The sequence below is a fragment of the Diorhabda sublineata genome, chromosome 8 (assembly GCF_026230105.1).
Source record: "Diorhabda sublineata isolate icDioSubl1.1 chromosome 8, icDioSubl1.1, whole genome shotgun sequence".
In the NCBI taxonomy this organism is placed as follows: domain Eukaryota; kingdom Metazoa; phylum Arthropoda; class Insecta; order Coleoptera; family Chrysomelidae; genus Diorhabda; species Diorhabda sublineata.
The window spans coordinates 3,130,268-3,155,424 of NC_079481.1; the positions used below are offsets into that span (position 1 = coordinate 3,130,268).

General features: G+C 31.3%; 1 protein-coding gene across 4 annotated transcripts in view; it reads left to right on the forward strand.

Annotated features, from left to right (window-relative positions):
• The window catches only part of LOC130447935 (potassium voltage-gated channel subfamily H member 8-like), a 103,761-nt gene that overhangs the window by 15,003 nt on the left and 63,601 nt on the right, over positions 1-25,157 (forward strand). For 3 of the 4 annotated variants that reach the window (XM_056784991.1, XM_056784993.1, XM_056784992.1), the window contains exon 2: positions 18,328-18,429. In XM_056784991.1, the coding sequence (XP_056640969.1) occupies positions 18,354-18,429 (76 nt within the window). In that variant the 5' untranslated portion in view covers positions 18,328-18,353. Of the gene's footprint in view, positions 1-231; positions 338-18,327; positions 18,430-25,157 lie in introns of those variants that run through there. The other variant, XM_056784990.1, reaches the window with a different exon arrangement.

Genomic DNA, 25,157 nt, shown 5'->3' on the forward strand with positions numbered 1-25,157 from the left:
TAAATATTTTTAATCGATATTTACGTACTCTACTTGTTATGTACTCTACTTGTACTCTTCAAGGTCAAGCATATCTTTTATGTCTAATAATTACGATTTTAGTACTAATTCATTATTTTGAATATCTTGAATTGTTGAGAATTAAAATTACAGGTTATTGTTTGAATTATCGATCCAAATCAATTTATTAAGCCTCTTTGAAAGTTATCTATTTGTTCTGTTTGTTGTGAGGTATTTTTATCGTTGGATATTTGAGTAGTGATATTGTAAAGTGTTTATTCAAAGGTCAAAATTATATTTTTCCAGTTATCGGTTCAAGTTGTAGAAGTTCACCGATGTAAGACTTGATTTTTGTAATTTTGCCGACCTAAGGTCTATTCGTAAAATCGCTAGGTTATTTGTCAGAATGACACGAATCTGTAAGAAAATATGAGGTTTTTTAGGTTGTTCTATATTTGAAATATGAATATCTTCTGGGGTATTAAAATTTTTGCAATTTGTTCTGGTGAATCTTCCATACTTTCATTAGCTTTTGATATCACTTTCTCTTTGGTTTTCTGCAATGACTAGCTTATTTCAGAATGTAGTAATTTCATTTTTCAATGATCTGTGATAATTTCGTTTGGTTTTAGTTGTATTATTAAGTGACTACTTTTATTATATGCCAAAAAGGCATAATTTACTTCTATTTCAATTTAGAAGTCTCATATGTTCTATTTTTGTTAAGTGAAAACTTTCGACAATACCGTTTGATTCAGGATGTTGTGACTGATCAAATGGATTTTAATTTTATGAATTTCTAATAAAACTTTTCCTAAAGGCAGCTCGAAAAGGCGCAAGACAACTTGCCAGAAATTGCACCCAATTTTTTCAAAAATCAAAATGTTTCGTAAATTAATATTACGCGTCGTTTGACATTACCACTACCACCACAACAAAAATTCCTAACGTAAAATTTAATACTTTGTGATAGGTTTAAAAATGAAAATAACAAAGCTAAGTGAAATGGTCAAGAAAAAAGTGGTCAGTGAATAATTGGTAATAATGATATCTGCCGCTTCCTATCTTTTGCAGCCTGATGAACATGCTGGTTTTTAAGCGAAAAGTAACTAGATTTCTCCCTAGAATTACAGCTTGCACGCAATAAAAATAGCTTCAAATCGATAATTTTGCAGGTGCGAGATTTTTTATGAAACAATCAGCATCATGTCAAGAGGCCTTATGCTTTTTTTTAATTATGTCTCATAACTTGAGTTGAGTTAAATTGATATAACTGCCTTTTGAAATATTATAGTTAGAAATTTAGTTTTTTCTACGGTAATAGTGACTAAATATATTATTTCATAGCAGTTGGAATAATATTGAAAAGTGGTTTCAATATTTTGTCATTTGGCATATTTCACACAAGATCTTGGGTTTGGCCAATAATATCGAGGTTTCATTTTTTGTTCCATCTAGTCCTCTATGATTTTGTTTACTTTCGTGATTGTTTTATATAAATTCGATTTCGTTTAGAGGGATGTCAATCAGTTTTCACTCTTGATGAACGAAATTCAATTTTTTGAAATATGTTTTTATAACGCTGCAAAATTTTTCATTTAAGGGATCTCGAAAATAAATATAGTATTTAAATTTTTTCACTACAAATTCTTTCATAAAAGTTATTACAACTTATTCAAAGGTTGTTTTTGAGAAACTGTACTAGAATTCTTTGTTTGGTTTCACCTAATTTATTAATGGTAGGCTTAGCTGGTTCAAGATTAACTTCAGAGATTATAATTTAATTTTCTTCTACATTCACTCCAGCTTCCGAATTGGTATTCCATTAATATGGTTTTCTATATTAGTGTAAATAGTATTATAATATTCGTCATTTAATTCTTTAATTTCCATTGTAAGTGACTCGGTTTCTATATTTTCTTTTTGTGTAATATATGAAAGCGAGTCATTAAATTTCTCCAAATAGACTATAATTTTTTGGGAGTAGTTCATTCATATCCTATCGACACTCCGAAAAAGCTTTTTTGAATATTATTTATTTGAAAATAAGATTCGAAGTTAATTCTAGACTGACAATATAAAGAGAACAACGGAAAAGATTAAGAATGCAATATAAGCAAAAACGAGTTTAACGGAAATCAAATTATCTGGTGAATACAATATATAATGATTTAGCATTTTATTTAGTGGAAATTTGACTTTACGACCTTCTTCGATCTCTATCAAATTATCATAAACTGATTTTCTATGAAGAAAGAACTTTCATCGTTTGTTAATGTAATTTCGTTTTTTATTGTTTTGATGATTCTTTCATCTATTTTCTAAATACTAAGATGTCTGTCTTATGTAAACACCGTCACAATCATTACAAGGTATTAATATTGATCATATTTATTGAAATAATTTAATAGTTGTTGGGAAAGTCCTTGTATATATGGTAAGGTAAAACATTTTATGTTTAGTTTTTGTGTTATTTGTCTGGCATTTTTATATTTCTAATTTTTTCTTTGAAATCCCATGTGTTTTTGGTATAGTATTTGTTTTGGTAGAAACATTTTTCAAATAATTATTATATAATGAGGTGAGAGGAGTGTGAATACTTGAAGCATTTAATCGAAGTAGTGAGACAGGTTTTTGCAATTTTGGTTCACCACATTATTTTGGGAGGTATGAATTTTCAATTTCTCTGCATTCGATGGTGAAATAAGAAATGGGGTCCTTATCAATTTGTTTGTAAGATGTCTTATCATCCAATAGTTCCATAATTTGATTATTATAATCTTCTGATTTCATAATAATAGTTATATTAAATCTACTGGCTTTTTGAGATGATTCTTTTGTTAAATAAATTCTTTGGATTTAGTTATGTTTTATTAGTGTTCTGTTGATAATATTATAAGATTAATTTTATATAGATTTTCGTTATTTGTGAGGATTAGTGCTATATTCAATATTACATTAGATTGTTTTCACATGTAATTCTTTGCCATTAAAAATATTTTGTGCAAAATTATGACCTGAAGATAAAATTCATCTGATATTTTAGTATCAATTAAATTTTCGATCGATTTCGTTTGTATGTTTATCAATAGAAGGTTGCAATATTAGTTTATCAATTTCCAAAAATTCATGAGAAACTACACGAGGGAGACAATTTTTAGGAATAGTTCACATTGATATGAAGGAAAGCTGTCAATGATATAAACTTGCTCAATTCAAGTAAGACATATTTTATAAATTGTAATGCAAATACAAATAATTTAATTGATAACTGTTGTTGAAATGTAACAACAGAAGGAAAGTTAATTTCTCTTGTTAAAACAAATATTTTGATTTCTTTTTATTTAATATTCATGTTGTAGGTGATTATATTCATCAATATAATTACGCAAATTGTCAATGTCGTATTTTGATAAAGACTTAAATAATTGTGAATGAACTGATTTTCTCTCAAAAGAAACATAAAACCAAATTAAATCATTACGAAATATATTTCTTTTTTAATTTCTTATTTCTTACACCTTTTGATATGTTTATGTTTCTAATTGTAACAAAAGAACTAGGTTTTCGGGTTCTAGGGTAGTTATTCGTTCATTGGTAAGAAGTGATCCTCCTTTGTGTTCAGACAGTTTGGACGTTTCTCTATTTCGTCAGCTTCTTGAATAATCCTGGACTTGAAGGAGCGGAGTGGGGCGATAGTTTTGGTTCCATTAAAATCGATTGTGTGTCCGGTTTCGACACGATGGTGGGCAAGGGTGGAATTAGTGACAGACAACAAGTGCTCCTTGGCTCTGACGGAAATACGTCGATTTGTCTGGCCAATATAGGAACGGGAGCCCTTGGTGTTCATGGGATATTTTGTCTTTGACCGATCTGATTGTTTGGGAGAATTATATATATTTCAGAAGTCTTTCATTAAATATTATTACTTAAAACTATTTTTAAGATTTTTTATTTATTATAGTTCGATTTGATTTATGGGTTTCAATTCGATTATGTTGAAAAATTTATCTATTTTCAACGAGATTTTCTTTGGTACCTTAATCTCTTTTGATGGTGTTTTTTTTCTCCTGAATAATAGACGGTTTTTAACCGATTGGAATAGCAAGCTTGGCTCATGGGCCATATATTCCTGCCGCTGCTTGTCTAGTTTCTATTTTCGAGCAATCAATATAATATTCCAAGAGGCTTCTAGGGCAAATCTAAAATAACTTGTAGTGGTTCCGTGAAACATGATCGTGACGTAACTGCAAGGCAATTCACCCCTTGCAACAGTTGTCTTAAGTGAGTCGTGCTAGTTCAAACCAGTTTATTCTGAGAGGTAATAAATTACGGAACAATACAATCAATCCATGGAATATAATTCTCGAATATGGGGTGGAAATAAGAAAATTTTTCTATTTGGTATCCAGTAATTCATTTTATATCGATTCTGTTCCTATTAGTTTACTTCTAGTTTTACAAATAACATCAAGGAATGAGCCTGCTGTCTGTTAATTATTATTATTTCCATTTAATTTAAATATTAAAGTTTCTAATGCAGATTTCCATTTCCATACAAGGATACGTATCACAAAATAGATTTTATTTATCTAAATTATCCGTATTTACCTAAAAATTGATAATTAGTAACTGTAAATAATTTTATTGCGTAGTTACCATGAGATAAAAGTATTGAAAAAAGATTAAACACAAGATAAATTCAGCTCAATTTCTTTGAAGTCAATTCAAATTCAATTACCCAAATCAATTAATTCATTTCTGCTTTGAGAATTCATTTTATTCGGAGTCGGATCATTTACCTAGAAGTAAAAAAAAACTGGAAATAGCAGGATTTTGATAAATTTCTTTGATTTATTTTGAATTAAATGCTATTCGCATTGGGTAAGAGCAAATATATCGAGATTAGGAATCGAATATTCATCACTAAAAGTAAATATATAGTAAGTTTATAGTAGGAGAAACTGAGATACGAGGTACGGCCACCGTATGCCCCTAGGTTTCTTCACAACAATGGTAGAAAACTTGGAAGAGTAGGCTTTTATATTAAATTTGATTGGAATAAACTACACAGTTATCATTCAGTCATTCCATGTATTCTGTAGTCGATATTAATAATTTTTTGAAATATATTTTTGAGTGATCTCACGTTTGTTTTCTGGAAAATACATTTAACTCGGAATCGTACTAAAAATTTCTCAAAATGGGAAATTGGTTAAACTATTCAGGCAAAACTTTTATTTAATATATAATATATCTCTCTCTTCTTCATCAGGATTATGGTGATATCAAAGTGATCAAAGGACAATGTTATTTTATCCTAAGTCACTATAGATTTCTTAATAATAATGGTATCGTTGTATTGTGTCGATTTTCGGATGTTTTGAGATCCTTTCTTGGCAAATTTAGTACTTACCTGCCTCAAATTGTTTATTTTCAGATCCCGATACGACTTCGGGAATATCAGTGTGCATCAACGATGCTCCTCAGCATTTTATTTCAAAATCTCGACATTATTAGAGTTTTTCTTCAGTTGAATCCTGCTGGTTCAATCCTGATACCGAACTCTTCTCGTTTCGTTTTGATATGAGCGTTTCGACGTAACTTCCCATATAGTGTTATCATTATATATTTTGCTTGTGGTATCTGTTTGAAATCGACATGGACCGATAAATGCTTGTTCAAGGGTATTTATTTATCTATTGTTAGCCAGGATGACTATATCGTCAGCAAAAGTGATCTTATTGAAGAATATCACTAGTATTTCAGAAGTGAAGAACCGGTCCAAGCGCAATTTCTTGTGGTACACCCGCATTTACCTCCTTCCAGCCTGAATAGACATATCCTTGCTTTATTTTGAAGGCTCGTTCTCTCTAACAATGGTTTTAACTGTGTAAGCAAGAATGTGTACCGATGCCAAAATTTGTCGAATGCCTGCGTTACATCTATGAATACATAGAAGCAAACCTTCATAAACGACAGCTCAGTTTTGATTGTTAATAATCTCCACAGTCTTATTGAAATTAAAGTGAATATTTTCTCAATAAATGGATACAACATCATATCCAGAAGTATTGAATCCCATATATTTCATTGCTATCAAACTAAATTGAAAATCTAATAATATTCTATGATTCTCTAGAACTTTTATGTGGAGGTGCTTCGTCCTGTTGCTTAATAACTTTCTGCAACAAAAATCAGTTACTCCTTAAGCTTTTAAGTGCAAAAAATTTTATTATGAACCATCAGATACCAGGGCCAGAACTAGAAGAAGAGCATGGAGAGATCATGTCAATAGAATGGACGACGATCGACTGGCGAAAATCGCAAAGGAAGAGAGACCCAATACAAGTAGACCGCCTGGAAGACCACCAAAGCGCTGGTATGAAAGCTGGTCCTCGGAGTCACAACTTGGGCTGCCTCTTTGAAAACACAAGACATAGTCTTAAAATAAGAAGAAGAAGAAGAGACACCAAAGAGACTTATTGTTTCGTCCGATTCACCAAGGATATGTTTTCTGTTAATTACACCTGTTGCGAAAAACAACGATTCATCAGTCCATCTTAAGAATGTTTTTGCAGTCATTGTAATATTTGTTTCTAACCATTTTCGCATTTTGTGTGGCAAAATGTATTGGTTGTAATGTTATTGCTTATTGATACCGTTCGGTTTCAAATACTCCATGAATTTTTGTCTATTTTGTCAGATTTTCTAAATTGTTGCGCGGCTTTATTCAAATGCATTCGTTCTTAACTCGACATTTATGAACATTATAGTAACAATACGTTCGTAATAAAGCAAGATGTCGAGTTTTTAATTTTCATTTTGAAGATGTTACGTTTTTGTTCCCTCTAGTACCAAGTTGCTACCTGGAACAAAATCTGATATTTAGAGTACATATAATGTAATCCTAAGCATATATAAGAATACGACGGTAGCTGTATTGAGCTTAGTTACTTAAAAAAGGAGTTCGACCGATCCTGATGCAATTTTATTCTATATTGAAGTGTTTAGAATTTACAAATACATATTTCATTCTCCAAATCCGTGGCCTTAACAGAAATATTTCGAAGAAAGTGGAAGCATGTAAACATTTTTTTTTCATTAGAATAGATCGATAATTGATAACATACCGTTAAGTAAATGAAAATACTCAATGTTTATTTTTTTATTAGAGAGCCCCACTATTCCCATAGAAACTTTCATTGAATTTTTGTTTCAATATGAATCTACTCAAAAAAATATTTACATTTACAAAAAGACGTATAAACAATTATTTTACATAAGCTGCAAAAAAGATCGCGAATTTCAAAATGTGAAACACATATTTTGATATTGTACGTTCAATTGTTTTGTTGAAAATTCCACATTTTACTGCATTTTAAAGATAAAATCACGTTGGTTACACAATTTCTAATTAATTAACCGATTTGGCTGAAAGTTCATCTTATTCCCGCAGATCAAAAATAAATTGTAAGGCCAACGTTTTAACGTTTTTCTACACCTGAAGAAGCGACTGGAGGTGTCTCAATCTGAATGGAAACAAAGCTTCAACAATTGGTCAAAACTCATGCAAAAGTGTATTGATCTCAATGAATTTTATGGAATATTTCACTATATCAGTTTTTATTAAATCAACGGGGTTGCGCTATGGTGTTAAAGTGGACCAGGTAGAATCAAGTTTTACGGGGCTAAAGTTTCACATTTTGAGATATTTCCTTTATGCATTTGCCTTTTGTAGGTTGATAAATTTATCTGGAAAGAGAGTCAAATTTTAGCTGCAATGGTTGTAACAGGAAGTTTGTTGGACAAACTTGTAAATATATCGATGTCTGAATTGGCGAGCACCCAACACATAGACTAACATCATACAATAGATACCATTGCAAACAAATCAAATCCATGAATTGAGAAAATGAACTTGCAAACTTTGTTACACGTGATTTCAATACGTTTGAATATATTCATATTCCAAACATGAAACGACGTCACAATGAGACCTCTCATTTTCCTCTAACATTAGATCAAATAGAAGAGAAATAAGTCAATCTAAAACTCGTGCAAGTGGAATTTGAGAATATTATTTTTCTCAAACAAAAGTAGGGGGAAGTTTTATTATTCATAACGTAATATTGGATGCAATTCAAACCATATGACATATTGCATATTCCGTTTCCTCGGAGAATTATCAGACAATGAAAATAAAGATGCAAAGTTGTATACCGAATAAAAATTACATGTTATTTATATTACTTCAGTCTGACTAAGTTTTCCCCAGATTCAAATAAACGCGTAGCTGCATTGTGTTTTCCCAAAAACCGATGGAAATAAAATTGAAAGACATATTATAAAAAAAAAACAAAATAGGGCTGAATCTGAAACTTAAACATGAGAAAAATAACGGAGCAAAAATCATAAGTTAAAAAAAATGAATAAAATATCATTGTGGACAATGTGCAAACAAATTGTGGCAAAGAAAATAATGGTATCATACAAAGAGTAAGACCAGGAAACCGATAGAATGATCAGATAGAGGAAATAGGTCAAAATAAAAAGACAAATCTCGAGGGAATTGAATTACAGATATAAAAGCATAGAAAAATTGGTGGAAGATTACACAGTCCTAATTCAAAACCTGGATAGGAATAAAATCAAACGATTGAATTAATAAAACTCATTAAAATGGTATTTCCAACAATTCCTATTTATATTGAAATAAATGCTGATTAAGTATTTATAATCTTTTACGTTTTAAATAAGTCGTCTGGATTTTTCAAGATGTAGCTCCTCCATATCTAGGAATGAAAAATAATGAAGGTTTTTTTCAGGTCCTGTCTTCTTCTTTATTTTGCTTTCTTGGTAATCTTCCTTCGAATTTTAGGATGCCAGTACAAATATGGTAGATTCTTCTATTGTAATTATCTTCGTATCGACATTATCAATAAAAGTTCGTTTATTTGCAAAAGTTCTGTTATCTCCATCTCTACTGCTTTTGGTTATTGAAAATTTCGTTATAATTTTGATTAAAACTATCATTATTATAGTTAATATACTCATAATAATATGTGTCTTCCAAATAATTAAAGTTATAAAGTTTCCCCTGAAATAATCTCTATTTCTATTAAAATTTTCATTTATTTTGCTTTTGGTAATAATATTCTTGCTTAATTTTATTCTTATTCCCTTAGTAATATTATTTAATTCCATTCTGATGTCCTTTTGGTCATCTTCAAGTATCATCCGTACAATTGGACATGATACCTGATGTACGTTTTGTCTCAATTTGGTTTCTTGAATTCCTTTTCAAATTCTTTATTGATATTTTCTAATTATGTCCTCATTTCTGCCTTCAAGTTTCTCATTTCAATTTTAATTTGTTCCAAATCTTCTTTCTCAACCATATTTCCTTTTGTTTCCTCTTCTATATTTCTCTCGCAAGTTTTTCATCGCATCGTTAATTCCTTAACGTTCTTAATCTTACGACTCATTTATCAATGTCCTTTTTCTATTTTATAACTCATTTCTTTTTGTCCATTTTCTTCTTTACGTGAGTTACCTCTTCAATATTGTGGATTTTGGTTATTGTACTGAGGCTTTTTCTGTGAGTTTATCTCGTCTCCATTTTATAATCGATGGTTTTTCTAAAAATCTATTGTGTTGTTTTGGTTTCGCTTATTGTCTCTTGTTATGTTTGACTATTGTGGCCCCACGTTGGGCACCAAATTGTTATGTTTGACGACGTCTGGCGTCTATTCACTGAGAAGAAGAAGGAAAAAATATTGGGCGCCAATCGTGACATATTACCGTACATGATATAAAATAAAATTAAAAAAAAAATTGATGAAAATGGTTATGATATCTTTATTGCTCAAAAAATTTTATTTTCCCTGTACACTAAGGTATTCACTTACTATCTATCAACAGAGTTGTGATACTTGGAACCTTAGATGGAACCTAAATTATGAATACCTTCTTATTTCATTACAATATACAATTTTTTTGCAAACAAAAATGAGTTATCATTGTAAAAGACTCTTCCTTTTAGTGCACTGAGTGTTGCAAGTTCCCGCAGAATTTATGGGTCGATATTTTCATTTAGAGACAATAATTCTTGTTGGGAGAAGTTGATGACAGTTTTCCAGCTTCGCCGAGCTATATTTTGATGTACATAAGCATTATAGTCATAAATATTACAGATGATACAGCAAATTTGAAAACTGTCTTTCCTCAGAAATGGTGTATTCATATAAGAAGTGCGAGGATTATTTTTTTCAGATATTTAGATACATGATACAGTTTGTATGAAAATAATTTTTGTGAAACTTGACCTCGAGCAAATTTTATTCAACAAATGGGACTGTTGGCGATCCCTTAATTTCATTATATTGGTACCTTTAACGTACGTGTAGACATCAGCTACTTGAGAATTTATGCAAGAATGTACGTCTGTTTTAACACAGAGATTATAATTATTCGATATTTTGTTGCGCTAAGCTGCACCAGCAAAAGTCACTTCACTTAAAAATTAATTCCTCAAGTATTTTCAAGTTCCTTGGTAAATATGCAACGTCAAGAGACGTCAACTAACCCATTTTCAGCTTCATTTACATTCCATAATTGTCTCCGACTGAAATGAACTTGAATCGGCGATACAAGAAACAATTAATTTAGGCCCTTTTGAACGAATGTTTACATAAGTATTTGCGTTTATCCGAAAGAGATTTCTAATTCTGGTAATATCGTATTTCGCTATGACACACATCGATTATTTTGTTTGTCTTTATTTAGTTTTATTTGAATTTATTTCGTTTTGCGAATTTTACTACACTGTCTGCAGACGTCAATGAAAATGAGTTACAATTCAACGTATTTATTCAATTAAGAATCAACTTCTGTTAATTTTCAGGACGTGCAATTGAAATATGATGATCGTTTAACATTGATTGACTTTAAAGTTGTTTGTATCGCTTCAGAATAAGTATACGATATTAAAATCTTTGATGTATACTATTATGAGAGAGGTGAATACACCAATCGTTATTTTATAGCGATTTTATTACTCAAAGACGATACAAACAAAACGAGGAAGCTAAATATTCCACTTCTCCGTTGACATCACTCTCTCCCAAAACGATCATAATATTTAGGTATGTCTACTTTGAACATTGCTTTTGGAATTATAAGTATGATATTTCATATTTTAATAGACAATGGAGATACCGCAATTCTCGATTAAATAATCAATCAAAAAATGTTGAATATATAGAATCAACAAACTCCATATTTATGTCACGTGTTAATTTGAATATTGATTTTTGAATTACTAACATTAATTAATTGAGGAAGCTCTGCGTCTTTCAGAATTTGTTAATCATGCACTATTTACTATTTTACTTTTCAAAAGTACGAAATAAGTAAGAGCCGACACAAATTGGTTTACACCCTATGCAGATCGGCCAACAGAACTCAGGGTTAAGGGTTTCAAACGAATTATTTTGAATTTCAAACAGGGAATACTCATACATTTCCTTTGAACCGTTACAAGATTAGTTTCTTGAGACTTGCAATAAAAGTAATTGATTCAGAATAGCAGATTTAAAACATTGTTTTTGCGTTGAAACGTCTGCCAAAACTCTGCATCTTTCAGAATTTGTAAATCATGCACTATTTACTATTTTACTTTTCAAAAGTACGAAATAAGTAAGAGCCGACACAAATTGGTTTACACCCTATGCAGATCGGCCAAAAGAAGTCAGGGGGTTAAGGATTTCAAACGACTTATTTTAAATTTCAAACAGGGAATACTCATACATTTCCTTTGAACCGTTACAAGATTAGTTTCTTGAGACTTGCAATAAAAGTAATTGATTCAGAATAGCAGATTTAAAACATTGTTTTTGCGTTGAAACGTCTGCCAAAACTCTGCATCTTTCAGAATTTGTTAATCATGCACTATTTACTATTTTACTTTTCAAAAGTACGAAATAAGTAAGAGCCGACACAAATTGGTTTACACCCTATGCAGATCGGCCAACAGAACTCAGGGTTAAGGGTTTCAAACGACTTATTTTGAATTTCAAACAGGGAATACTCATACATTTCCTTTGAACCGTTACAAGATTAGTTTCTTGAGACTTGCAATAAAAGTAATTGATTCAGAATAGCAGATTTAAAACATTGTTTTTGCGTTGAAACGTCTGCCAAAACTCTGCATCTTTCAGAATTTGTAAATCATGCACTATTTACTATTTTACTTTTCAAAAGTACGAAATAAGTAAGTGCCGACACAAATTGGTTTACACCCTATGCAGATCGGCCAAAAGAAGTCAGGGGGTTAAGGATTTCAAACGACTTATTTTAAATTTCAAACAGGGAATACTCATACATTTCCTTTGAACCGTTACAAGATTAGTTTCTTGAGACTTGCAATAAAAGTAATTGGTTCAGAATATCAGATTTAAAACATTGTTTTTGCGTTGAAACGTCTGCCAAAACTCTGCATCTTTCAGAATTTGTTAATCATGCACTATTTACTATTTTACTTTTCAAAAGTACGAAATAAGTAAGAGCCGACACAAATTGGTTTACACCCTATGCAGATCGGCCAACAGAACTCAGGGTTAAGGGTTTCAAACGACTTATTTTGAATTTCAAACAGGGAATACTCATACATTTCCTTTGAACCGTTACAAGATTAGTTTCTTGAGACTTGCAATAAAAGTAATTGATTCAGAATAGCAGATTTAAAACATTGTTTTTGCGTTGAAACGTCTGCCAAAACTCTGCATCTTTCAGAATTTGTAAATCATGCACTATTTACTATTTTACTTTTCAAAAGTACGAAATAAGTAAGTGCCGACACAAATTGGTTTACACCCTATGCAGATCGGCCAAAAGAAGTCAGGGGGTTAAGGATTTCAAACGACTTATTTTAAATTTCAAACAGGGAATACTCATACATTTCCTTTGAACCGTTACAAGATTAGTTTCTTGAGACTTGCAATAAAAGTAATTGATTCAGAATAGCAGATTTAAAACATTGTTTTTGCGTTGAAACGTCTGCCAAAACTCTGCATCTTTCAGAATTTGTAAATCATGCACTAGTTACTATTTTACTTTTCAAAAGTTCGAAATAAGTAAGAGCCGACACAAATTGGTTTACACCCTATGCAGATCGGCCAACAGAACTCAGGGTTAAGGGTTTCAAATGACTTATTTTGAATTTCAAACAGGGAATACTCATACATTTCCTTTAAACCGTTACATGATTAGTTTCTTGAGACTTGCAATAAAAGTAATTGATTCAGAATATCAGATTTAAAACATTGTTTTTGCGTTGAAACGTCTGCCAAAACTCTGCATCTTTCAGAATTTGTAAATCATGCACTATTTACTATTTTACTTTTCAAAAGTACGAAATAAGTAAGAGCCGACACAAATTGGTTTACACCCTATGCAGATCGGCCAACAGAACTCAGGGTTAAGGGTTTCAAACGACTTATTTTGAATTTCAAACAGGGAATACTCATACATTTCCTTTGAACCGTTACAAGATTAGTTTCTTGAGACTTGCAATAAAAGTAATTGATTCAGAATAGCAGATTTAAAACATTGTTTTTGCGTTGAAACGTCTGCCAAAACTCTGCATCTTTCAGAATTTGTTAATCATGCACTATTTACTATTTTACTTTTCAAAAGTACGAAATAAGTAAGAGCCGACACAAATTGGTTTACACCCTATGCAGATCGGCCAACAGAACTCAGGGTTAAGGGTTTCAAACGACTTATTTTGAATTTCAAACAGGGAATACTCATACATTTCCTTTGAACCGTTACAAGATTAGTTTCTTGAGACTTGCAATAAAAGTAATTGATTCAGAATAGCAGATTTAAAACATTGTTTTTGCGTTGAAACGTCTGCCAAAACTCTGCATCTTTCAGAATTTGTAAATCATGCACTATTTACTATTTTACTTTTCAAAAGTACGAAATAAGTAAGTGCCGACACAAATTGGTTTACACCCTATGCAGATCGGCCAAAAGAAGTCAGGGGGTTAAGGATTTCAAACGACTTATTTTAAATTTCAAACAGGGAATACTCATACATTTCCTTTGAACCGTTACAAGATTAGTTTCTTGAGACTTGCAATAAAAGTAATTGATTCAGAATAGCAGATTTAAAACATTGTTTTTGCGTTGAAACGTCTGCCAAAACTCTGCATCTTTCAGAATTTGTAAATCATGCACTAGTTACTATTTTACTTTTCAAAAGTTCGAAATAAGTAAGAGCCGACACAAATTGGTTTACACCCTATGCAGATCGGCCAACAGAACTCAGGGTTAAGGGTTTCAAATGACTTATTTTGAATTTCAAACAGGGAATACTCATACATTTCCTTTAAACCGTTACATGATTAGTTTCTTGAGACTTGCAATAAAAGTAATTGATTCAGAATAGCAGATTTAAAACATTGTTTTTGCGTTGAAACGTCTGCCAAAACTCTGCATCTTTCAGAATTTGTAAATCATGCACTATTTACTATTTTACTTTTCAAAAGTACGAAATAAGTAAGAGCCGACACAAATTGGTTTACACCCTATGCAGATCGGCCAACAGAACTCAGGGTTAAGGGTTTCAAACGACTTATTTTGAATTTCAAACAGGGAATACTCATACATTTCCTTTGAACCGTTACAAGATTATTTTCTTGAGACTTGCAATAAAAGTAATTGGTTCAGAATATCAGATTTAAAACATTGTTTTTGCGTTGAAACGTCTGCCAAAACTCTGCATCTTTCAGAATTTGTTAATCATGCACTAGTTACTATTTTACTTTTCAAAAGTACGAAATAAGTAAGAGCCGACACAAATTACATATTCCAAAATAGAATCATTCACATAATCTGCTAGAATAGATGATACTGTAGAGCCTGTAGAGTTTTCCAAGGATCTGTTGGTGATTTTTATCGTGATAAGAAAAATATGTATAAATAAAAATGAGGGTTATCAATTCTCTATGAAGTTTGTTGATCTTTGGAGAAAAGAACTACTTTTCTGGCTAATACCTCAACGAATATTCGAATTACTTCTGTTACAAAGAACGTGATGTTCATCAACTTTTTTGTCAATATCAATATCCCTAATGGCCTGTAATTACAAGGAGAGGGTTGTAACCGCTAACACCGAATATTAACAAGACAAGAAGAGACTCACAGACACTCTCGTCGAAATGATTGAAGTCGTGCTTTCAAAAGAGTGTCGACACGACAATAAAACGGGAAAATATTAAGTTGTATGTTAGGCAAAAAGTTCAATACAAAAAGTAATAATTTATAATTATGAAAATTAACAATAAGAATTACCCAAGTTAGCAAGAAATTTTTACAACAGGCAAACACGGAATTCGTAAACAGATGAATTCAATAATGTTTTAAAAATTTCCTTCATTAAAATTAACAGATTTTTAATTTAATTTCGGATTTTATCGATAGAAATTTATTTATGAGTATATGAGGCAGCTGCAAGAGTGACTGAAGAATCCAAATACGCTCGACGGTAAATTTAGGGCAAAGTCCACTAGCTTTTTGTTTGAAGTTTACTAACCAATTTGCTAAAATTGAACCTTGATCTGATTCTTCACCCATAACATTAAAATCTACTCGATTAAGTTTTTTAACATTGGCGTAAAAATGCAAGTCCTGTTTCCAAGGTTGACATCTAGAAATATAAGTAACAACTTAACTTGTAGATAGTCATAGGAACATAAAATTACACAAAATTTGAAACAACATAAATCTTTATTAATATTACCTAATATTAATTCCATGGAATGATGCGAAAAAAAGCAAAAAACAAAAAAGAATTGTGGAAATTCGTACATGGATAAAAGGAAAATGCCTCCCAACACCATAATATATGGTAGAAAGGATTTTGATTATATATATATATATATATTAATTTCATATTTCGGACAATGGAATAAAGATATTTTTGTCCTTTCTTCAGTAGAACATCCACCAAGACAGCACGCTCGTGGCAATTTTTACTACAGTAGCAAACTTAAAACGCTAAGTGAATAATTAGTTTCATATAAAAAAAGTTGCGATCACCACAGCAATTATGGACAATCGGTATATTAACGCATTTCTCTTCACAAAACGACCTGGCGGACAACCAGTTCATGTGTGGTGCACGCGAGCGATCGAAAAAAGTCACTAACTAAATTTATTTGCTAAGATTAAAATACTTGATACTACATACTACAAACAAATATCTGTAGAATATATTTAGGTTGGTGTATGTGTAATCTAGACGCATGAGAGTGAAATCAATTTATCAAGTACTCAGTCAAAATTGCAAGCTACACACAGTTACAAACTTCACGAAATAAACTAACAAATTTTTAACAAATTTCATACTGAAATTTATCAAAACCATCTTGTAGTGCTTACTTCTTAGAACGGCATGTGCATAATTGGTTAAAGCTGTATAATTGTTGTCCAAATATTCAAAATAACATAAAATAATCTACTTCCTGTGGAGATAAAATAAATTGGGGATACTCTGGATAATTTGTGTAGAAATTCCGAATATAAACTACGTACACCAGAAAATGTTAAATAAATTTATTATAACACCGAAAATTTCTTATTTAACTGAAAGATGATGCCAACAAATACACGTGTACTTACTCGTATATCATCACCCAAGCCCTGTCACATTACATCGTTAGGACTACAAGGATAAAACGCTACCAAAAATTTGGATCCTTTCTGTCACAAAGCACACATTGAATGGGAGATGTACATAAATATTTGTAGTGGAAATTCCGCGTCCTTACACAATTTAACATTTAAATGTGTATAATAGAAACAAAAAAGGCATTATATTTTCAGCAAGCAGTTAGTGAATTTTATTTCTAATAAAATAGTACTATTATACTGATTATTGTTGACTACTTTTTATCGGTGAAATCTCGTTTAAGCGTCAAAAAATTTTCACATTCACATAATACATAACATCATCATTACTCAATACCAACATTGGGTATTACTTCATTATTTCCAAATAAAATATTCTGAGAACGGTACAAGGTATCGAGTTTTAACTAGAGTACCTGTTTGATTTGAAATATGATGATGTTAAGGTTCACTTGAAATTTTTGTTAATAGTTCTATCTTAAAGAAGTTATGTGATACTTAGTTTTCTACCTATCCTAGAGACCAGGTCACCTTTTTCTAAATTTGATGAGAAATAATAAAAATTACAAAGTAATTGAAAACAATGTTGAATTTCTCACACAGCGTGGACATGTACTATAATCTTTCAGGTATATTGTCAGGCTACTACAACACCAATGATTTTTCAGTTTTATATTTGCAGTGATGGGTGCTAATTATATTTTGTACTACCAAGACATCGTTTTTCACCAGGGTGTTACAACGAATACTGAAGTTTATCGTCTTATGCAGGCGATTATTTCTCAAGCAAAGCCTGAGGAAACCAGAAGAGTATGAATAGACTTTGTATATATACAAGGCTTCCCACTGACCGGAAACTTAACGAAACCATAGTCAGTGTTCATACAAGAAGATTTGAAGAAAGAATATTTGATTATCTTTTTATATTAGCACAATATTTTTCAAGATAGTGAAACAGTTTATTGTTGGTTTGACAACACCCTAATAAATTCTACCGCACTGAAGCTCATCCCCTAAAAGAGCACAAATTTAAGAAAGACAATAATTTCTCTCATAACAATGAAATTTTCATGTAATTAAAAAAGTAGGATTACTTATATTTGTAATTTCGGTGTTTATAACAAATCTTGGCTTACCATCTTCTTACTTTTGATCTCCAAGAGATAAAAGGCTTTTGAAAGTAAACTAATTAGTTGGACTCCTTCTACTACTTTATAACTTGAGATAAAAAGATCTGTTCCTTTTTTATTCAGTAATATTCTCGCCTGAATAAACTCGTTTCAAGTTACATCTATTTTAATAACACATACCCCAGCTAGTTCTTTACAAATATCACATTATTGGACTTTCCCTTCCGATACCCCTAAATTACAAGTGAATATCCTCATTCAATGTAATCTCTGTAATATGAATCAAATATGAATACAAATTTGATTTTCAAATGCTATGAATAATTAACGATACTAAAGCACATTACAACGTATATATTTGGAAAGAAAATATGTTTAATCAAACCACAGACAACACATACTTTTATCGATATGTTGATAACCCTATTCAATAAATTATTTTTGAAATTTTATTCAAAAAAAGCAGAATTTGTGACTGTTAAACTTATTATTCTAGGGTGTAATTGAAGAACCATTAGCTCCATGCCAGCGCGAAAGGGGCTGCTCGCTCCCCAAAACACGTTTTTGGATACTATAGCTACTAGATTTGATGGAACTCGTAAGTACACACATAACTTCCTTATAATTTTTTTTATTTCAGTTTAACGTGCCTCGACAGCGCTAGTCATTGACACACAAAAACAATCATAAGTTAAATACAAGACTGTTACAAAATCTATTACAATGCATACATTAAATTATATTTTCTTATACAGCTTGGTGGCTTTAAAAAACACGATTTTCCTTATTTCCGTGTCTCTTTGAGGTTGGTTTTCATATCAAACTGTTGATATGCGGTAGAATATTCTCGGCAGTCGGTGAGGATGTGCTTAACAGTCACAGGAACTTGAAAAGTTCGGCAGACAGTACGACTTGTTTTGTATGGTTGATGCGGAGTCTTCTTATTGTCACAGTTTCTCTCCCATTCAAAAAGTTTAGGGAAATGTGAGAAGTAGATGGGTGGAAGTGATGTAATGCAGCAGTACTTTTGCTCCATGTATCGCGCCAAGATTTTTTAATGAGGAGTTGAAGTTAATCTTCGGATCATTGCCCAGCTGTACTGGGATTCCAGGATAATTCTTTGTGGCTTCTTTGGCATGGCGATCGGCACGTTCCTTTCCAGCAATTCCAGTGTGCGATGGTAGCCAGATGAGAGAGACTGTTATATCAAGAGCCATGAGAGTTTGGTAGATGTATGAACGTTTTGGACTGTTGGATGGACGGTGAAATATATTTGAAAGCTTGAAGGATACTGTATAGTTCACCAGTGTGAACACTACACGTCGAGGATAAGCGGAAAGAACTTATGAGTTCGTGGTTTGTAGTGTCTGCGCAACCCACACCTGATTCAACTTTGGAGGCATCCGTATAGAGAATTAGGTCGAAGGATTCTTTATGCAGAATTTCCAAGAATGCTTTCTCTACAAGAACGCTAGGGGATTCGTGTTGTAGATGGTTAGTGAGGTATCTACTATGGGAATATTCTTTATTCAAGGGGGAGAAGAAGGCAAAGAAAGTGGAAAGGTCAACGACAGGGTGGTATTTTGGAGTAGAGGGATTGAATTTACAGTTGTTCGTGAGTTGATAGGTACGGAAGTGGTGGTAGTTATAAATTACTCTTATGCTTTTAACAATAAAAAATCAAAGAGTATTTATAACCTAAAATAATCTAAAAAACTGTTTTAATTATCATAAATGCGACTGTTGAAAAAATTAGGAGTATTATTTAATTCACTTTAAGTAACTTTATACAAGCGAAAAACCAACCACTATTTTTTGAAAGTGTTTGTAACCTTTGAAGTTTTTATTATTATTCCTGATGGATTGTGCCGATCTACATAATTTCAATAAAGTTTGTTGACCAATTTGAACTCATTGCAGACTTTACTAGATATTCCTATCGTGGAATATGATATTTAAATTATTTTTATTGTGTACTTCATACTCATAAATTACATTTCATTGTATATCTATCATCTACCGAAATTGAAAAATGATAATTCTTCAATACACAACAAACATTTCTTAATAAACCCTCTTACTTGATTTTGATAGATCTAAAATTAGATTGTTATGGCAGTCCTATGACAGAAGCACCATAAATTATAGAAAACGTTCAGGCAAGTATCAAAGGAATTTTGTGTTGATAGTTTTTTCGAAAAATGAGAAGTATCAAGTATTGGACGGCAGTTACTTTTTGCAAATCACTGTTATTATCTATTCTTCGTAAATAACAAACAATATGTAGCTGAACAATGTATTCCAACAATTTTTTTCTATTTATAATTATTCCTTGTTATGTAGCTAATGAATATACGTAGGTTGTATGGAAAGTTTTCGAATCCAATAAAAAAGAAAAACATTTTATTCCATTATCATTTTTATGTGTCGATTTAGACATCTTTTTTATGTTTATAAACTCAGTTTCTCGTCAAAATAAGCGTTTACGTTTGCGCTAACGTCTACATCTGATAAAAATCTCTCTCCAGAAAGTGAATCTTCAAGGTTAGGAAAACGGAAAAAGTCGGTGGAAGCCAGATCTAGTCATTATGATGGGAGGTCAACCACATCAAAGAGCAATTAGTGCATCTTGGAAATCATCGGATGAATTGAATATGTAACTATTTATATGAAGTTTAAATTTTAAAGCTAGGTGTTCGGATAACTCCCGTACAAATATTTTCAAAAACATTTCACCTGTAGATTCCACATATAGCTAAAAAGGTAAGACGATGCGTTGTCTCTCAAACTTCAACAGATAATTATCTGTCAGTATACAAGTGGAAGTTTTCCATGTTCGAAAACCCTAAAGATACTAAATCAAAATAAACTTCATACAGCAAAGTACACAGTTTTTAAAAGCCTGCTGACACGTTCCTGAAATCTTAATTTTTGTCGTTTTCCTCAATTTTTTATTCATAATTCAATCCGAAATTAAAGTTAACACGTTTATCACCCCAAATATCTACAAATCGAAACAAATCATTAATAAAGAATAACGCAATGTGTAATTGAAAATATTTAGAGTGTTTCTTCAATTTTTCTGTTTTCAGACACAAATAAAACTAACGAAAGCTATGATATGATAGTTGATTCAATATGGGGACTCCGCGTTTGAAATCCAGTCGATTTTTTCCGAAAATCAGCACACACTATGAGCGATTTATAAAGTATGCTTTATGGAATTGTTTATTCTATAATTATATAAATATATATATTCCGTAAGACAAAACATCCTTTGTGGTCTCTGTTAACTTTTCCCTGTTCCTGAAGGCACACTGGTGTTGACTTAGGAACCATTTTATTAACAATATCAAAACCCACATGTTTCCAAAACATAATTTCAGATAATTGGAGTTTATAAAACTGTTCTTCATTTTGCATGAAGGAAATTGTTTTACAGTAACACATATTTTATGAATCTCAGAAGACGTCACTTTTAATTTTGGCTTTGCTGTTTCCATTTTACACAATTCAAAATTAGTCATAAAGAATCAAGAGAAAAGACATATACACACTAGTTACTTAAATCAAGTTGGGGCCAACTCTTTTTCTATATATGAAGCAAAAAAGTTGTTCATTTTTCATTCAAACCTTGGATCTATGACATTATCATCAATTGTTCATAGATGCAAATTGAAATGGAAATACTATGAAAAACAATGAAAAATTGAAGGCGTGTTCGAAATAAATTGAAGACATACAATGTTTGAGGCTTTCCATTAGAATCTGGAAAAACAAGTGGCTTAGTTGTAAATGATTTATAACTTTAATACCTTTTATTTCGGACGGTAAGAGAAAATTCATACTTGAAATTAAGCAAATCAAAACCTGTATAAGATTACTCAAAACTCATTTTTTCTCAAACTTTCATATGCTATATATTTCCATTGTAACTTTTTTAATAATATAAAAGTAAGTAAGTTTAATGGTAGAAGTTTAAATCAAATTAGCCTTCAGAAACTTGTAGTAGCAAATTCTATAAGAATCTTTAATGTGTAGATAAAAGATAACATTTAAAACTGCAAATTAATAAGTGATCACTCCTTTCCGAGAACTCTCCTTTTTACTAATTAACGTTGTAATCAAATGATAATAATCAAACTTATACATAAATATTCGAAAGCTCGGAAAATATATTAAAGTTAGTCCACTTTGGTGTTTCCTTGCCACGTTCCCAATAAAAAACGGCTCCTAATATAGACTTCTACAATTCATATATTATTAAATAGTATTAAATTAGAGTGCAAACTATGATTCTTCGTGCCAAAAAACGTAAAATTGTCAATTTTCGAAGAGAAATTGTGAAAACGTAAAAAATCTCGGAAACTAGCAATTTTTGCATAAGGCATGTTGAGCAGACTCATCATATTTTGAGGTCTAGAATCTACAGTTCAGAGATTGGACATTCTTAATGAATCACCGTGTATATATATAGCTGATAGCTGTTTTAATATTGTTTCGGTTCAATATATGTTTGGTATGCTTTGGCTCAATGTCTCAAATTTTATTTAAATACCTTTCAAACAATGTGTGGTGTCCGATATTTATCTTGATCTACTAATTTGATTTTTAAATAAGCAAAATAAGTATTTTCCAAAATTCACCCATTGGCTTTTTGAATTTTTTTCAAACAAAAATAAAAATCATTCGGTTTGTTTTTGCTCTACGGGCTAGACATGTTTTTCGGCTATTTATATCGAATAGCATCCACTGCGAGATAAACTTTAAAGCATTCTTCGAATTTCAAATAAAGTAAAACATAATAAATATGAAATTCATACAAATTTTGTCTAAACTTCTATATAAAAACTGCCCTGTGTTATTAGTTATACATATATAGGAATCATTTGTTCAGTAGCTTGAATTAGGACAAAAGTTCAATTTCAACATTGAAATCGATTATAAATTTGGACTGAAATTGAACCGAGAACCCCAAAATTAAAATTGATTTAAACTAAGGATAATTTGACACGTGAAAAATTGTAGTGAGGTTTTTGAATTGAATTATCTTTCAACACCTTTAGGAAACATAAAGAAGTAAAAAGGGTCCACAAAAGAACTTTGAGTTCGCGAAATATGCGGGTATTATTGTTTCTGTCTTGTGCTGGATCCCAAATTTTAGTAGAGAGGAAAAAAATTGTTTAACCTCACATGGAAAATTTGAATTTCGATTTATATGTTACAAAAGTTTGTATTGAATAACAACCAAGTCTGTGCCCATCAAAGAAGAAAAGTATATTCAATAAACGATAGATAATACAGAGGTAACGATGATATTTTCATACGAGGATTGTTTGTAAAGTTTCCGAACTAACAAAGAAACATGAAATTTTTCTCCATAAGTTTATACATTGTTTCCAACTTTACTCTTTTGCAAGTGGACCTTCGAGATAAGGAATTAGACAAAGTCCCTTGTGGTTATACCTGGTAAATTTTGTGTGAAATTTGTGGAGTTTTAGCTATGGCGATCAACGAACCTTTTTTAATTAAATACCGTCGCTATTTTGCAATTTCTCTCTTGGTCTAAAACAGAAATTATGCGTAATACTCTCCTATTATTTCGTTACCTTTTTGAAGATAAGATAGCCGATGAACACAATCCCATGACTATCCCTCAAAAAAAAAATGGTCACAACCACGTTTCCGGTCTACGAAACCATCTTTGCCTCTTCGGATTAGTCAACCAACTTTTAGTGAGAATCTCTGAACGAATGCCCAAATATATTTCCCAGTTTATACTGGTAAGTGTTGACTTCTTCCGGTTAAGATCGGAAACTTTTTATAGTTTTTCTCACTCAAATTTCCGTTTCAGAACAGTCATTAAGTTCTCCGGAAATTGCACTCCCAACTTCTTTTTACAAAGGTTCGAACATTGCGTCAATGTACATCGACATATATTCATTAATTTTTCTACTATTTGAAATTATATTATTGTGCATTTATTGGCTTTTATCACCACTGCATAACAGAATAGATAAAAAGATAGAAAACTCACTTTTCTTGTAGTCCAGTAGATAAATTTCAATGAATTGACCAATATGTGCAAAGTTTTGATTGGTATAGCTCGACCGGTACTTTGGAATTCGAAAATATTCTGGGAGAAAAGGTCGAGGAGGCTACTGAAAAATAACCATAAAGATAGAAAAATTCGTTTTTCACCGAAGTCTCCAAAAATATGACATTTACAGAATTTTCTTTTAGGTAAAAAATGGAGATCGATTCTATCAAAGTTGTATTGATTTTATTCGCAATATTTTTGTCAAAAACAGAGATTGAAACATTCGTTATTTTGATAGTCAAATCACGTGGAGCGAGTTACATATGAAGTAACAGCTGACAGCATATAAGAAATGTGATGATTTTGCGGAAACGCAGAAGATAATAAAAACTGTATTTCTTTTAATAATTCATTCTTTGTTCTAACGTTGCTTAATAAACATATATTGTAATTGTAATTTTTGTTTTTAAAAACCCAAATTCGAAGTTTTAATATATAATTGGCGCAGTCAATAGGATACGCACGGGTTTCGGAAGTGAACAGTTTCGCATTGTGCCGGAAGGGAAATTCGGGACCTTGGAGTTTCTACACCTTAAGTGCGTCTAATCAAGAAAAAGGAGCAGGAATCGACGAACAATCTGTAAGTGCCTTTTCCTTTTTACCTTTCCAAACCTCTCTGTATAAGGATTTTGGTAAAGATAGTTAAATTTTGTTCATTGCGAATAAATTTCTTATTATAAACATTAATTTTAAATTATTTTCATGAGCGATATTGATGAAATAATTAACGGAATTTCAAATATAGGATTAGATATCAAAAATTATAATTACAATATATGTTTATTAAGCAACGTTAGAACAAAGAATGAATTATTAAAAGAAATACAGTTTTTATTATCTTCTGCGTTTCCGCGAAGTCATCACATTTCTTATATGCTGTCAGCTGTTACTTCATATGTAAGACACATTATACATGATACTGCTAGCTAATAGGTTCCCTTCTTTACGAAATATGTTTGGGCCTCTGGCATGGTCGAATTCTCAACAATTATTGGGGTTGTTAATGTCGATTTTTGCCTCAAGATAAGTGATTAGAATAGATAGTTGAGCTCATTTCAAGTGTAATAACATGGGGATAGAACTAAGAAATTGTCGCAGAATTTAGTCAAATTTTCACGCGAAGGTTTTTGGAAAATTAATTGAAAATTTCTAATTAACCAATTTTCCTCTTTTTACACTTCCAATCCTGCTGAACGTTTAGGGAGTTTCTTTTTCCAAAATTATGA